Source organism: Dipteris shenzhenensis, chromosome 26 (genome assembly GCF_047967505.1).
Source record: "Dipteris shenzhenensis isolate YYH24624 ecotype China chromosome 26, Dip_SZ_1.0, whole genome shotgun sequence".
NCBI classification, from domain to species: Eukaryota; Viridiplantae; Streptophyta; class Polypodiopsida; order Gleicheniales; family Dipteridaceae; genus Dipteris; species Dipteris shenzhenensis.
The window spans coordinates 6,630,166-6,643,889 of NC_141621.1; the positions used below are offsets into that span (position 1 = coordinate 6,630,166).

The 13,724-nt window shown below is 43.4% G+C and overlaps 1 protein-coding gene across 1 annotated transcript in view; it reads right to left on the reverse strand.

Annotated features, from left to right (window-relative positions):
* Positions 1 to 13,724, reverse strand: part of LOC147884590 (uncharacterized) — a 125,546-nt gene that overhangs the window by 90,099 nt on the left and 21,723 nt on the right. Inside the window, exon 2 of the mRNA XM_087397095.1 lies at positions 11,199 to 11,920. Coding sequence (XP_087253221.1) covers positions 11,199 to 11,920 — 722 coding nt within the window. The remainder of the gene's footprint in view (positions 1 to 11,198; positions 11,921 to 13,724) is intronic.

Below are 13,724 nucleotides of genomic sequence, written 5' to 3' on the forward strand. Positions count from 1 at the left end.
GAGAGATGAGCCTCCCCTTCTTTCGTTACACTGTTAGCAATGCCAAGAGATCTCAGCTGAGTTGTAGAGGTTGGAGGCCCTCCAAAGCTCCCCATTGGGAGGGGTTTGAGATTTCTGCTAACCTATAGAAGAACTCTTGGGAGAGACTCTAGAAATCCCTCGGGAATTTAAAAATCACTCTTTTCTTTTGGCTTTCTATTCATCGTGGGATTGTTAGTGAGCCTCTGAAGATCTAAGTTTGGAGCCAACCCTACTTGTCTTTGATGCCTTTTTTATGTGGAGTTACTTTAGCATTGCTTATGGGATTGCAAACAGGCGAAGATTATTTGGAGGGGGATAGCCAGGAATTCTAGTGCCTTTGTCCATTCCCCCTTCTTCATGACTTGGGGATCAATTGCTTGGATCTCTCTTTTGGGGCCTCAAGTCTTTTATGAGAGGCATGACTCTTCTTGGGCCTTATCGATTCAATGCCACTAGTTGGGCCATGCTCTCTGGATGATGTTCCTACTGACTCACCTTTTTGAGCTGTGCATGCCTCTGTGGATTCTTCTTGGGAGATACTAGGGAGTATTACAGCGTGGCATATTTGGAGAGGTAGATGCACAGAGGCATTGGATGGATCCCAAGTTCACCTTCTCACACTTTGGCCACTATATGGATAGAGACTATACATACAGTGATGGCCATTTGGGTGAGCATCCTCTCGGTTGGTATCTACTAGGAGGGCTACGTTTTGTAGATAATGGAAGGGCTCCCCCTTCTTCTCTGAGTCTACTGCAGTTTTTTTTATAGCATTTTCAGCTTCAACCTTGGTTGTTTTCCATTGCTTTCTTAGGAATGTTTTTCACATGCATCGCATGATGTCTTCTCACTTTGAGCTTGCTCTCGCAGGTTTTGTTCATACTTAATGTAAGTTTTTTTTTGAAAAACAAAAGATCTAAAAGGAGTCCGTGCTGAGATCATGGAACACCGCATCAAATCTGTACATGGACCCAGTGATCAAAGGACCATACCGTATCTATGGTAAGGCCGTCCAAGCTGATATTGAGAAAAAGGAGCAAGCAGCGTTGATCTACCTAGTAGACTATTTTGATTGAGCAACTATAATTGTCATGAGGAACACAGTAAACTACTATCTGAAAATCTTTTATTGAAGGAAAAGTTAGCATCTCTAGCTCCAGCAGAGGATCTCAGCTGAAGGCCATGACAAATGAAGAAGAGTTAGAAATCTCTGAAACTTTCATGCCCGCGGTAGCATTAACAGAAATGCAAGACAAGCTGACAAAATATATGCTCAATATGTGATCTCAGGTGGGAAATCGACTTCGACATCTTCAAAAACAGCCAGTGCAATACTGGGACCAACATACACAGAACTTGTCCAAAATGTTAGGAAATGGAGTCAAGATGAGTCAGTTTGGTGCATTCTAGTGTGAGTACTTGTTCATTGCTCTTGCTATTTCATTTCCATTTCATTATGTCTCTCTTTGAGCATTATTATCTCTCAGCCCGTTTTCTGCTTAAAAACAGCCCATTTTTGCTGTTTTGGGGGCGTTTTTGTGAAGGAAATAGTTGCTTACTGTTGTGGATATGTTTCTACTATTGGTCGCCCTAAAAATGACCTCATTTGGAGCCCGTTTTTGAAGAAACGACCTAGTTGAAGAGAAAGAAAGTTTATTAAAGTCATCGGAAGACCGATGGGTCTATGAGACTGTGAAAAACCTGGTACAAACAAGCTGTGGTGCTGGAGCTACTAAACGAGCATCCACACCAATGCAAATGCAAAATATGCAGAACGTCAGTACTAAATCATAGATACAACATAGTCATGTCATGTAGGTAGTCGACTATCTCATCATCATCATCATCATCATCACCACCATCAAGACATCAGGGTGGGTGTGGCAATGGGGGCATGAAGTCGATAGAGTGAAGGACAAATTGATGTAATGGGATCATACCTAGGGTCCTAAGGTCTATGGTTGTGAGTGCGTGAACACATGGTGTGCCTGAGTTAGGTGTGACTGATGATGTGTTAGTTATTAGGTGTGAATGAGTGAATCTAGGAGTGTGGTGTGTGATTAAGAGATAATTGTGGATCTAGAGATGCTCTCTTGAGCTCACATATGATGTCACTCTTGGATGTAACTTATGCCTATATATTGGGCATATCTCTCATGAATAAACTCTCCCTTTTCATCATCTTGGTATCTCCATCTTGTCTCCATGCTACTCCAACATGTGGTATCAGAGCCTTTCCACCCTCCTTGAGCCTCCACCCACGTCCTAGTGCCACCTCCTCATCATCTTCTTCAACCTTCTTCCACCTCCTCCATGTCTATCCCATTTTCCTCAATTCTGCCCGAATCTTGCAACATCAATTTCTCCACGTCCGACCGTTAACTTTCAAAATCCTTCCAGCTCCACCTTTCACACACTAGGGCGCACCTTTCCACCGTTGGGATCGACGGAATTGTACTCTAAGCTACCGTGCCACCTTGTTCTTTGTTTGCCAAACTTCCTCGAATTTCCGCCTCTATAGTCATAATTTCGACCTGCCCTATTAGCCGTACTTGGACAACACTTAGGGCTAGCTGCTGCCAAAATTTGAGCTCAATCCGACCACAGACGAGGGAGATATCACTGTTTCTTTGGCTGACTTTCCTTATATAATGCCGGATTACTATGCGCACTATTTCGCCCATCCTTTGTGCTGCTAGTAGGCCTCAGTAAGGGCTTTCATTTCCACCCAAAAGCCCCTTGGTTGCTGCTCAGGATAGGTCAAATTTGATCCTCTAGTCTATGTTTGCTCCATTTGGGGGTTTCTCTCAAATCTCCTTCATGCCTGAAGCATTGCAAGTGGTTAGATACTCAAAAGTTTCAATATTTTACGGTTTTTGCTTGGCATTGATGGGTGTTGGTCATACGAGTAGATGGCTGAAGTATTTAATGCTCCAAAGTTGGTCTATCACTATGCAAATCATGTTTTTCACAACATATGCTTGGATGAAAGGTTATATTGGTCACAAGAATGCATCATTCATGACGTTTCAAACTGGTTCAATGATGTATGCAACCCCTTTGCTTTTCTTTGTGGATGATATGCTCTATGCATACTACAAAAGTTTAAGGTTAATTATGTATGGCTTTATGCTTCATACACTATGCTATGCAACATTGAAGCATATGATGGATACTCTTCATAGGTTCTCTGCCTTGGCTTTGCCTAAAATGCATGTAATGGTGAAAGGTTATGTGCTTTACTTGAGGAGTGATTTGATGAGCATAGATCTGAAGATCAAGGAAGACATTATGTGCCTCAATGGTGATATACTAGCTATACTAGCTAGTGATTCTTTTATGAAGAAGAAGGATGCAAGAAAGATCAAAGGGCAAAGGAGTTACAAGAAGGGCTACACCAAGAACCTCTCCAATGACAATGTACTTCACACTATGGTAGCTTGGAAGAGAAGGAGGAAAAGGACAAGATATGCCATTAAAGGGGGGAATTTCCCCACATCTTCAAAGTAGATTTTTGGGTGTGTGGTCAATAATGGTTCTCTGCCATGGATAGTCCATCTCAAATGATTAGGAGTGAGTCACAGGTTGGGGCCATGTGTGTTGTTGCCACATGATGGTGGGCAAGCCATGGAGCATCCCATGTACTACTGCTGAGGGATGAGGTCATCAATTTGTGGGAGGGAATGAAGGACAAATTGATGTAATAGGATCATACCTAGGGTCCTAAGATCTATAGTTGTGAGTGTGTGAACACATGATGTGCCTGAGTTAGGTGTGACTGATGATGTGTCAGTTATTAGGTGTGAATGAGTGAATCTAGGAGTGTGGTGTGTGATTGAGAGATAATTGTGGATCTAGAGATGCTCTCTTGAGCTCACATATGACGTCACTCTTGGATGTAACTTATGCCTATATATTGGGCATATCTCTCATGAACAAACTCTCCCTTTTCATCATCTTGGTATCTCCATCTTGTCTCCATGCTACTCCAACATAGAGTGTTTTCGGCCACTCAAAGGTGCAGCCCTGGCATGTCTCCTGGTCATAGCTCTGCGTCTAACCAGGGCTACTGTGACCCCCGTCGGGCGAGACCCGACTCTAAATATGGAGGGGATGTCCCCAAGTGTGATCTGTGTGTCAACCCTCTGTCTGAGCTGTCGGGTCACAAGCCCGGGTCACGGTCATGTCTAGGCCTTGTCCCGTGGGTGTCCATGTGATCTGGCTAGAAAAACTCCGTGATAGAACTCTGAGAGGGATCAGCCAAGGAAAATAACTGCTCCTGTCTTCGTGCTCAAAGTACCCTCTCGTGGAGTCTGAGTGCCTCATGAACGAAACCTGCCAAACATCGTTGGTCTGGGTAGGAGATGAATCGGGCCAAATCTCCATACCTGTCTCTGAAGAGGCAGTAAAAACGCCCACGGATCTCATAGTAAACAGGACACCTGAAGATGAAGTGCTCCTCTGTCTCAACCTCCTGCATGTCACACAAAGTGCATATGCGCCTCTCCCTGGATAGTCACTCTACTCTGCCGCTCTCGATACGAAGTCTATGTGAAGAGACCCAGAACTGCCCAAAAGAGCTGTTGCTACATCGACCATTGGCGTCATTATGCATGTCATTACTGCTCATTGCCTTTTCTCCTCCACATGAGCTGAGCTATCCTCATTTTGCCCACAAATTGCTGCTCCATCTCCCACATGATGACATCTCTATCCTTTGCCTCTTCTGCCTTCAGTTCCAGCTCTCAATCTCATCTCTTTTCCCGCTCCTAAAGTTCTAAAACTGAAGTTGCCATTTCCCGAGATACACAATGAGTTCTCTCTCTTCAAACTAACTGCTCGTGGAGAAGTTCAAGGGGGAAGGATTCCCTACTTAGCAAACTAAGGTTCAGTTGCTCCTCATGAAAGAAAATGTATGGGATGCTATTGAGGATGATGCTCCCACAACGGATCCTAAACAACTCAAGACATGGAAGCAACATAACTGAAAAGCTATTGCTATCATCGGACTTTGCCTCGATGATACTTTGGTTCATCACATCAACTTCAAATCAACGGCCAAGGCGATATGGGCGTGTCTTGAGAATCTTTTTTATAACAAAATCATAAACTCCAAGGTTTTCTTGAAGTTGCAATTTTATAAATTGAAAATGGATGATAGTGATACCTTGAGTGCACATTAGGCAAAAATGCAATCTCTTGTGCAACAGCTTTCCAACCTGAAGTGTTTCCCGAATGAGGAGGAAAAAATGGCTGTCCTCATGAAGAGTATAGAAGGAGTCACTCGTTTTGAGCATACTCTTGAAATACTTAGGCTTGCCATGACTACCTTTGATGATATGGTGACTCTTTTTCTCGAAAAAGATCGCGCCGGAACAAAGAATCTCCGATCTCTTCTTCAAATACTACAGAGGCTCTTGCCTCCACCAGCAGATGGAAACCCAGGCCTATACCAGCACATGGAAAGTCAAAGCCATTCAAGCCTCTCAAGTGCACCTTTTGTAACAAGTTTGGTCATACGGAAGACAGATGCTACTAGAAGCTTGCTGGACAGCAAACTAAGGACCATGCCATTTGGGTTGCAGCCGCCACGAGTGATAATGAAGGTGATGACCCTCCAACACAAGTTCATGCTCTTACTTCCAAAATCCGACATCTCTCTTTCCCTCCAAAGGACAATGGAGATGATGATCCATATATTTTCTAAGCATGTTCAATTTGGGTACTCTTCCCTGGGATGTTTCCAAAAAATGAATGCAATAAATCATGTGTGTTGAGTCAATAAAGGTCCTCTGCCTCAAATTGTCCTCCTAAAATGATGTATTGCTTTTATATTTATGGTGTGTGGCTCCATGTCCCTACTTAGTCCCTGGAGCCAGGAGGAGGATGTACTATGTGAGCCATGTATTGGCTTTGATAGGTCTATTTATCAGGCCTAGCATATGAGTTCCAGGATGTTGGTGCATTGGTTTCCTAGACCTCTGAGTTGGTCATGCATCCATGCATGATGAGCCTCTGAGCCATGCTAGATGAGCCTCTGAGTCTATACCATGCTCACTAGTCTCTGAGCCATGCTCACTTGCCTCTGAGTTAGCATGGGAGCCATGTCTAGTTCTAGACCGTCATTGCACAGTTCGATGACCGTCATAGTCATGTTCTTGGTTCCCCTTCCAGTAGTCACTCACCTTTTGCTCCATGGGGGAGTGTTAGGAAATGGAGTCAAGATGAGTCAGTTTGGTGTGTTATACTGTGAGTACTTTCATTTTGTTCATTGCTCTTGCTAATTCATTTCCATTTCATTATGTCATTATGTCTCTCTTTGAGTATTATTATCTCTCTCCCTAGCCTACTCTCTCTCTCTCCCTCTCCACCATGCACTTCATCAAATTCTGTTGAATCGAGAAGTCCAAGAGCTGAAAAAGGAAATTTACACACTTAAGACCAAGTTAGCTAGAGCAGAGGAGTTGGAACAGACAGGTTCCTTACTCCAAGAAGGATCAAAGAAGCAGCTCAGGGAGGAATCTAAAGTCTCCTCGATTTAGTTTTTATCTTGTCAGTTAAATCTTTTCCAGCATTTTCAACAGTTGCATTGACACATCCAGTAACCCCAGTAAAAGTAGTTCCTGGAGCAGATTGTCTTACAACAACTGAAGCAACACAAACCTTGGTAATGGCAAAAACAGAGGGAAAGTCAAAAATTATGATAAAGTTACAGGATATCAGTCCAAGACGACGACACACAATTTACATTTATAAAAATGGAAAATTTTTTTTCAAGAAAATTACTTCACTAAGTATGAATGAAAACCGTGAGAGCACGCTCAAATGTGGGAGTACATCATGCAATGCATGAGGGAAAAAACATCTCAAAAGGAGCTAATAAAAAACCAAGGCGGAGGCTGAAAATGCCACCTCAACCCTGAGGGAGACAATGGATAAATCTTTGGATATTTTAGCTCAAAAAATTACAAATGTTTCCAACAATGACCTAGTTGAAGATGACGGACACCCCACTGACACAACCCAGGTACCAGCCCTCAAGTTAGTTGATTAAGCAGACTTTGATTTAAAAGAAGAAGATACAGACCCGGTTAAAGAGCTCTCACAACAAGAGGATATGAAGGCAATTCATTATGTCAAAGAAACAATCACTCTTTCAATAATTTCTCAGTTTCATTTAGTTCAATTCTTCAACATAGTTGTCAGTTTGTACTGTTGAACCTTAAAAGATAAAATCTTTATTTTCTTCTACCACAAAGTTTGTTACTTCGTTTGTTGATGGAGTTCTTTTTTCAACCGAATTTACCATGCCTTTCTTCTTTTCATTGCAAAACTTCTCAGAGTGATTGTTTTTGCCACAATAAGTACAAGGATTGATCTTATAGCAATCTTTTTCAAGATGATTGGTCTTTCCACAATGTTTATATGCTTTATATTTGCCCTTTCCTGAAAACTTCACTGCAAGTGCTTGAATTTTCTCTTCAACCTTCCTTGAAGTCTTCTTTCTCTCTTCTTCTTGTAGAGCACTGATGATGCCCTCTAGTGTTGGTTGGGGAAGATTCTTCAAATTAGTCACAACGTAGAAAAAATCATGAGGCATACTCTTCAAGAGCACAGCCATTGCATCATCTTCAGTGACTGAAGAGTTGATTCAAGCCAATTGTATCATAAGACTCCTCATAGTGTTAATATGCCATGTCTGAAAGGGCTTTCAGTGTAAAAGTAAAGCTTGTATACCAAAGAAGAGCCATCAGAGAGCATTGGCGAAATTGAGTACTATAACGTCTAGGAGAAGTGCGCCATTTCTGACTATTGTTTCTGTGATTTCGCCTCACTCCAACAAGCATTTGGGCTCATATTTGAGCACAAGATAGCTTATGGCCTTGCCCACTTGTGGCTAGAAGGAATTGGCATATAGTTGAAGATTCCATCGGAAATTTGCGACAAATCGGCGGGCGATTATCTTGTCGGCACGCGCAGCAGAGGCAAGCATTCTTTAATTCCACCGGGTCAGGAATTCGCCCCAAGACGAGAGATCTTCAGCTCAGAGGGCTTGGCAAATGGTGCAACAGACGAGGAGAATGAAGCTTAGCAAAATTTGGAGAGAAAGGGTGCAAAAGGGAAAAGAAGGTAGAGGATGGAGAAGAAGATGATGAGGTCATATTTTGGAGCTAGAATCGACTAGGGGCTCAACCTGGCTCTGATACCACATGTTGGGAAGTGGGAGAGTAGGAGTGCATCATGGAAGAGAGAGTGGGAATCAAAAGAGTGAATTCCATTGATTTAAAAGGAAAGCCTCTCTTTTATAAAGTAAGAGAGAGGGTGGCCTAAACCATAGACACCTCTCCTACATCAAAGGAGATAACTCCTACATCATACGAACTCCTACATCAAAGGCACCTCTCCAAGTGGGGGTCTTTCATTACATCATCACCTGTGTCATGGTCTAGACACCTCATAGCACTAAGTGTGCTTCACACAACAAACACACACACGCACATGATCATATGACTGCTACTAGAGCAAGCCCTTGATCACAGATATCCCAACACCCAAAGGTTATATCAGCCTGCAAACCACTCGTTTCACAGATATCTTCAGGGGAACAGCCACTGGACTTGAGGATGGTTTGCTAGATGCTGGCCTTTTTGAAGTCATCTCTCCAATGGATGAATCCTTGTTTTATGTGGATTGCTTTCCACCATGGTATGCTAATGTAGTTCATTTTGACTACCACATGTGAGTTTCCTCAAGGGCTAACCCCAATAGAGAAGAGGAAACACATCATTCAAGTCGCCCCCTTCAAATCGATTGCAGGGGAATTGTACAAGTTGAAAAAGGAACACATTTTGAGGCAATGCGTATTCTTACAAGAACCTCAATCCATTCCTAAGGAGGCTCATACCATCATGGCTGGGGGCGGTCATGTGGCTATAGGGGTCACCAGCCCACCATGTAGCAAGAGCATTTGGCCAAACGCTTGACGGGTCCCAATTGTTCGATACCAAAGAGGACGAAGACCAAGATACCAAAGAATATGCACAAGGATGCTATCCTCCACATGCAGGATTTATGACACTGCCAAGGAGTCGGTGCAGTGCATAAGCCAAAGCATCACATAAGATGGTCAAGTCTCGTGGCACAATGGCATAGTGAGGAGACATCAAGGAGCGAGCCAAGAGATGATGGATCAGAAATAAGAGTTCAAAGGGTAGGTACATCTACCATGGAAGGGAAGGAGAATCATGACTCCGAATAGAAACATTGTCAATTGATCCAAAGGAGGGGAGGTGTAGATAGGAAGAAAGAGCACTCGTAGGGAGATTGAGAAGAGTGTGAGAGAAAAGAGGCTTGAGCTACAAGTTCGCCTATTGTATTGGGGATTCTTTGTGAGTGACCTCTCTACCATCCAAGATGTGGTGCTGTGTACTTTGGTTGGTGCAGTAACACTATGGCAAGCCCTATTCTTGTTCTATTTCGCTCTAGCATGCGTATCGTTGTTATAGTTCTTAGAAGCATGAGCATTTTTATTTCCTTGTGTCTCTTCCTTTTGTTCCATCCCACACTTGTACCATCACTGGCACCACAGTCTACTCCGTAACTGTTCCCTAGTTGCACCATCACCGTGCAACCCATTGCACCATAACTTACAACGAAGCCACTAGTAGTATCGCATCAACACCCACACAATCACAAGTATTATGCACTCCTTGCACCTTACACCATTGGTATTACCTCTGGAAGACCGTATCTCTTCTTAGACAAAAATCTAGATATGCTAGGTTGACATGCTTGCTATGATGTCCCAACAATTGTCCACCGAGGCATGTGCATGACTGTAGTGAGAGAATGGAACCTCATCCAAAGAGCATACCTCAACCAAATGGCGTCGAACCCAGAGCCCATCTGAGGTCCAATCAAAGAGAGCCAAGACATGAACACCAAGTGATGAAAAAAAGAGAGGAAACAAAGCTACCCACCAGTCCCATGATTCCCTTTCAAACAACCCTGGACTGTTTGCAATTTAAAAGGCAATGCTGAAATGGTTTCTGCAATGGTTGCACATCAGAAATGGCTGGAACTTCAAGGACGTAAGTCAGCTATTACAAGAACCATTAGACCTGTAGCCAAAGGTTATGCTCGAGTGGAAGAATTTCATTAACAGAAATTTTGCGCCAATAAAAAATGATGACCATTAGAATGTTTCTTGCAATAGCTGCACATGAGAAATGGCTGGTACTTCAGGGACATTAAGTCAGCTATTGCAAGAACTGTTAGAATGATGCTTGTTGCAATAGATGCACATGTTAACTGGCTGGTACTTCCGGGATGTGAAGTTAGCATTCCTAAATGGGAACTTGGAAGAGAGGTGTATGTTGAGCAGCCTCCTAGGTTCCAAATAGTCAAGAAACAAGGTGTGCAAGGTTCTTCTCATGGTTCTGAGCTTAAGGTTACCAGTACTATTATGAAGATGGTCACAACTTGGCTAGATGGCACATCTTGAAGGCACACAGCTCTAAGACTATGAAGGGCCGAGTTACATCTGCTCAAAGGTCTCGAGCATTTACATCAGCAAATTTGATCACACCAGCCGATCTAGAACCCAAGATGATTATTTGGCAGCTGACAACCAGGAAGAGGCTTCCTTAGGACCTTAAACGCGGCGATTACTTGGCACCTTTGGACCTAAGAGAGGCTTTCTTGGGCCCTAGACATAAGACGATGTTATCTTGAGCTGAGCATTTGCCGCAAAAGTGGCACTCCTACCTTAGTTGCTCTCGCCTTTTCTGGGAGAAAAGCTGTGAAACCTCATAATAGGTCATTTCACACTGTTCAGTCTTATACTTGATTAGGTTTTTTTAGCCCCAAAAGTTGAGACTTGTGCAGCAAAGAAAAGGCTTTTGGCCTTTTGGACTTTCCTTGATAAAAGAGATCATACTTTATAACATCTAGGTTACATCCTTCATACAAAACTCTAGAGCCCTCATGATTTCACAAAAAGAGTGGCTTTCCTAGGGTGAATCCCACTGTAGAATTTCAAGAGGATCTATAATTGCTTGCCCAAAAATCAAACTTTTCCTTATCTTTAAACAGCATTCAGCAGTATTTCTATACACAAAAAAGATTTCTTAGAATTAAGTACTCAACAGACTGGTTACGTCATGGAAAATGTTTACCTCTTTATGTACATGCTTTTCTACCATACAAACGATCCCTTCCTGATGGCTCAGATCTGTGAAACTATCTGCACCCAAAATCAGTGGTTCTGGAACAAGACTCAGAGTCCCTATCTCCATAGTAGAAACACTATAATTTCTATTTGATTTTGGGTTCCCTGATGATTCCAAACTTGGCGAACTACTAAATTCTCTGCAGCCTAGTTTAGACTCCACATCCAAAGACGAACACACTTCAGGGTTCGATGGCATGTAGTGGCACGTGATAGTCTTCCCATCTTCATTGTCAATTTTTATCAGAGGGCATTGGACCCCTTTCAAATTCCTATGTGTCAGCATTGATTGATCCAAACAAGTTGTCTTTTGTACAGCTCCCATGAAGCACTTGTACCTCTCATTACACAAGCACTTCTCATTTTTGGAGCAGCCATGGTCCGCACACCTGAAATTTTCCTCAAAAAACTTCGGAGAACTGACTGAATTACTGCGATCCCCAAACTCACTTTCCTGAATAACTGGTCCGGATAGACCTGCTTCTGCAATAGATCCAGAAGTCATATATTGATTACCAAAGCTTATTGATGGGAACAAAGAGCATTCAAAATGGAGTAGCTTCTCATTTTGCATAATCAATCTTTCCATAAGGATCTCAAGTGCTTGGAAATCTTCATATTCTGTATTGCTTTTTTCCTCCTCTTCCACAACTTCCAGTTTTGTATCCCCTGCAAGTATCAAGAGGGAAGATCATCAACCCTCAAGCTGACCTATTATATTTATATAATTACAATTATATTCATGTTTGCATTTTGTATCAGGTTTTTTCATAGTCTCATAGACCCATCGGTCTTCCGAAGACTTTGATAAATTTTCTTTCTTTCTTTTCTTCTCTCTCCTTCTCTCTCTCTCTCTCTCTCTCACACACACACACACACACACACACACACACGATGGCACAGAGAAGGAATGAAATGGGTGGAATCATGGGTTATAACAGCTGCTGATACCAAAAGATGCATGTGAAATTAGGGAGAAAGAAAGAAAGAAAGAAAGAAAGTCTATGTTAACGTCCACGGGAGACCAAGAGGTCTATGGGACAACATGAAAGCCATCTAGTACATCAGCTTAGGGAGGGCGCAGGGGGGTGCGTCAATTTTACGAGCAAAAACCTATGAGCAAGTTTATACGAGCGTGTTTTTCAAGAGATTTTAAAAATAGTATTTCTTTAGGAAACATGGTTTTTACACTTTTATTTTCATTAGAACTAGATCCCTTTATCATAAAAATATACAAACTAGTCGATATTCATTTTTACATAACATAAATCTTCTTATTCATAGACATCCCTTTGTACCCTTGTTATTACCTTAAAAAAGTATTAAAAAATAATTCATTTAAGAAACGTCCCTCATAATCACTCTCAACATAATAATATTATACATAAATAATTACTTATTAAACACATTTATATCATATGGCAATATCTTTCAAGTGTTTTTATAGTATTAATAACAATATATTTATGGACATGTTTCTACAGAAGTTTAAATTACTGTAAATAAGTATTAACTTGGACTTATATATCACTCTCATAAAATACATGTAATATTTAATACTATATATGCAAGGTTTTCCAAAATATAACCCCATAGATGTGCTCAAATGGGGTTTTCCGATCAGTTTGAGTGGCTGAATGACTATATTTGGACATTGGATGTGAAAGTTATGTCACTTTTAAAAGTGCTGTCCAAGGTAGTTTCGCCAGCCAGCGAAACTACCTTGAAAGACCTTGTTCAAAGGGGTTTCGCTGGCGAAACTACCTTGATGGCTTGCTTCATGAAGATAGGGTGAGAGAGGTTTTTCAATGTCACCCTCTATTAAGTAAAAAGTTGTAAGAAGGATCATAAGGGCCCCCCATGCCCCCCCCCCCCCTCCCACTCCCCATGCCCCCCCCCCCTTGCGCGCATGTCGCGTACCCCCCCCCCCACCCCCCCACCCCCCATGCCCCCCCCCCCCCCCTCCCACTCCCCATGCCCCCCCCCCCCCCCCCTTGCGCGCATGTCGCGTACCCCCCCCCCCACCCCACCCCCCATGCCCCCCCCCCCCACCCCACCCCCCATGTCCCCCCCCCCCAACCCACCATGCCCCCCCCTCCCTTGCGCGCATGTCGCGTACCCTCCCCACCCCCACCCCCCATGCCCCCCCCCCCCCCCCCTCCCACTCCCCATGCCCCCCCCCTCCCTCCCACTCCCCATGCCCCCCCGCCCCCCCCCCCCCCACACCCCATGCCCCCCCCCCCCCCTTGCGCGCATGTCGCGTACCCCCCCCACCCCACCCCCCATGCCCTCCCCCCCCCCCCCCCACCCCCCAACCCCCATGCCCCCCCCCATGCCCCATGCCCCATGCCCCCCTCCCAACCCACCATGCCCCTCTTCTTGGACTGAGACCTGCTCTGTACTTTCTCATTTGGGTTCCTTTGGAGATCTTTTTGAAAGGTGCAACCTACATATAAGCATCCCAAAACTTTTG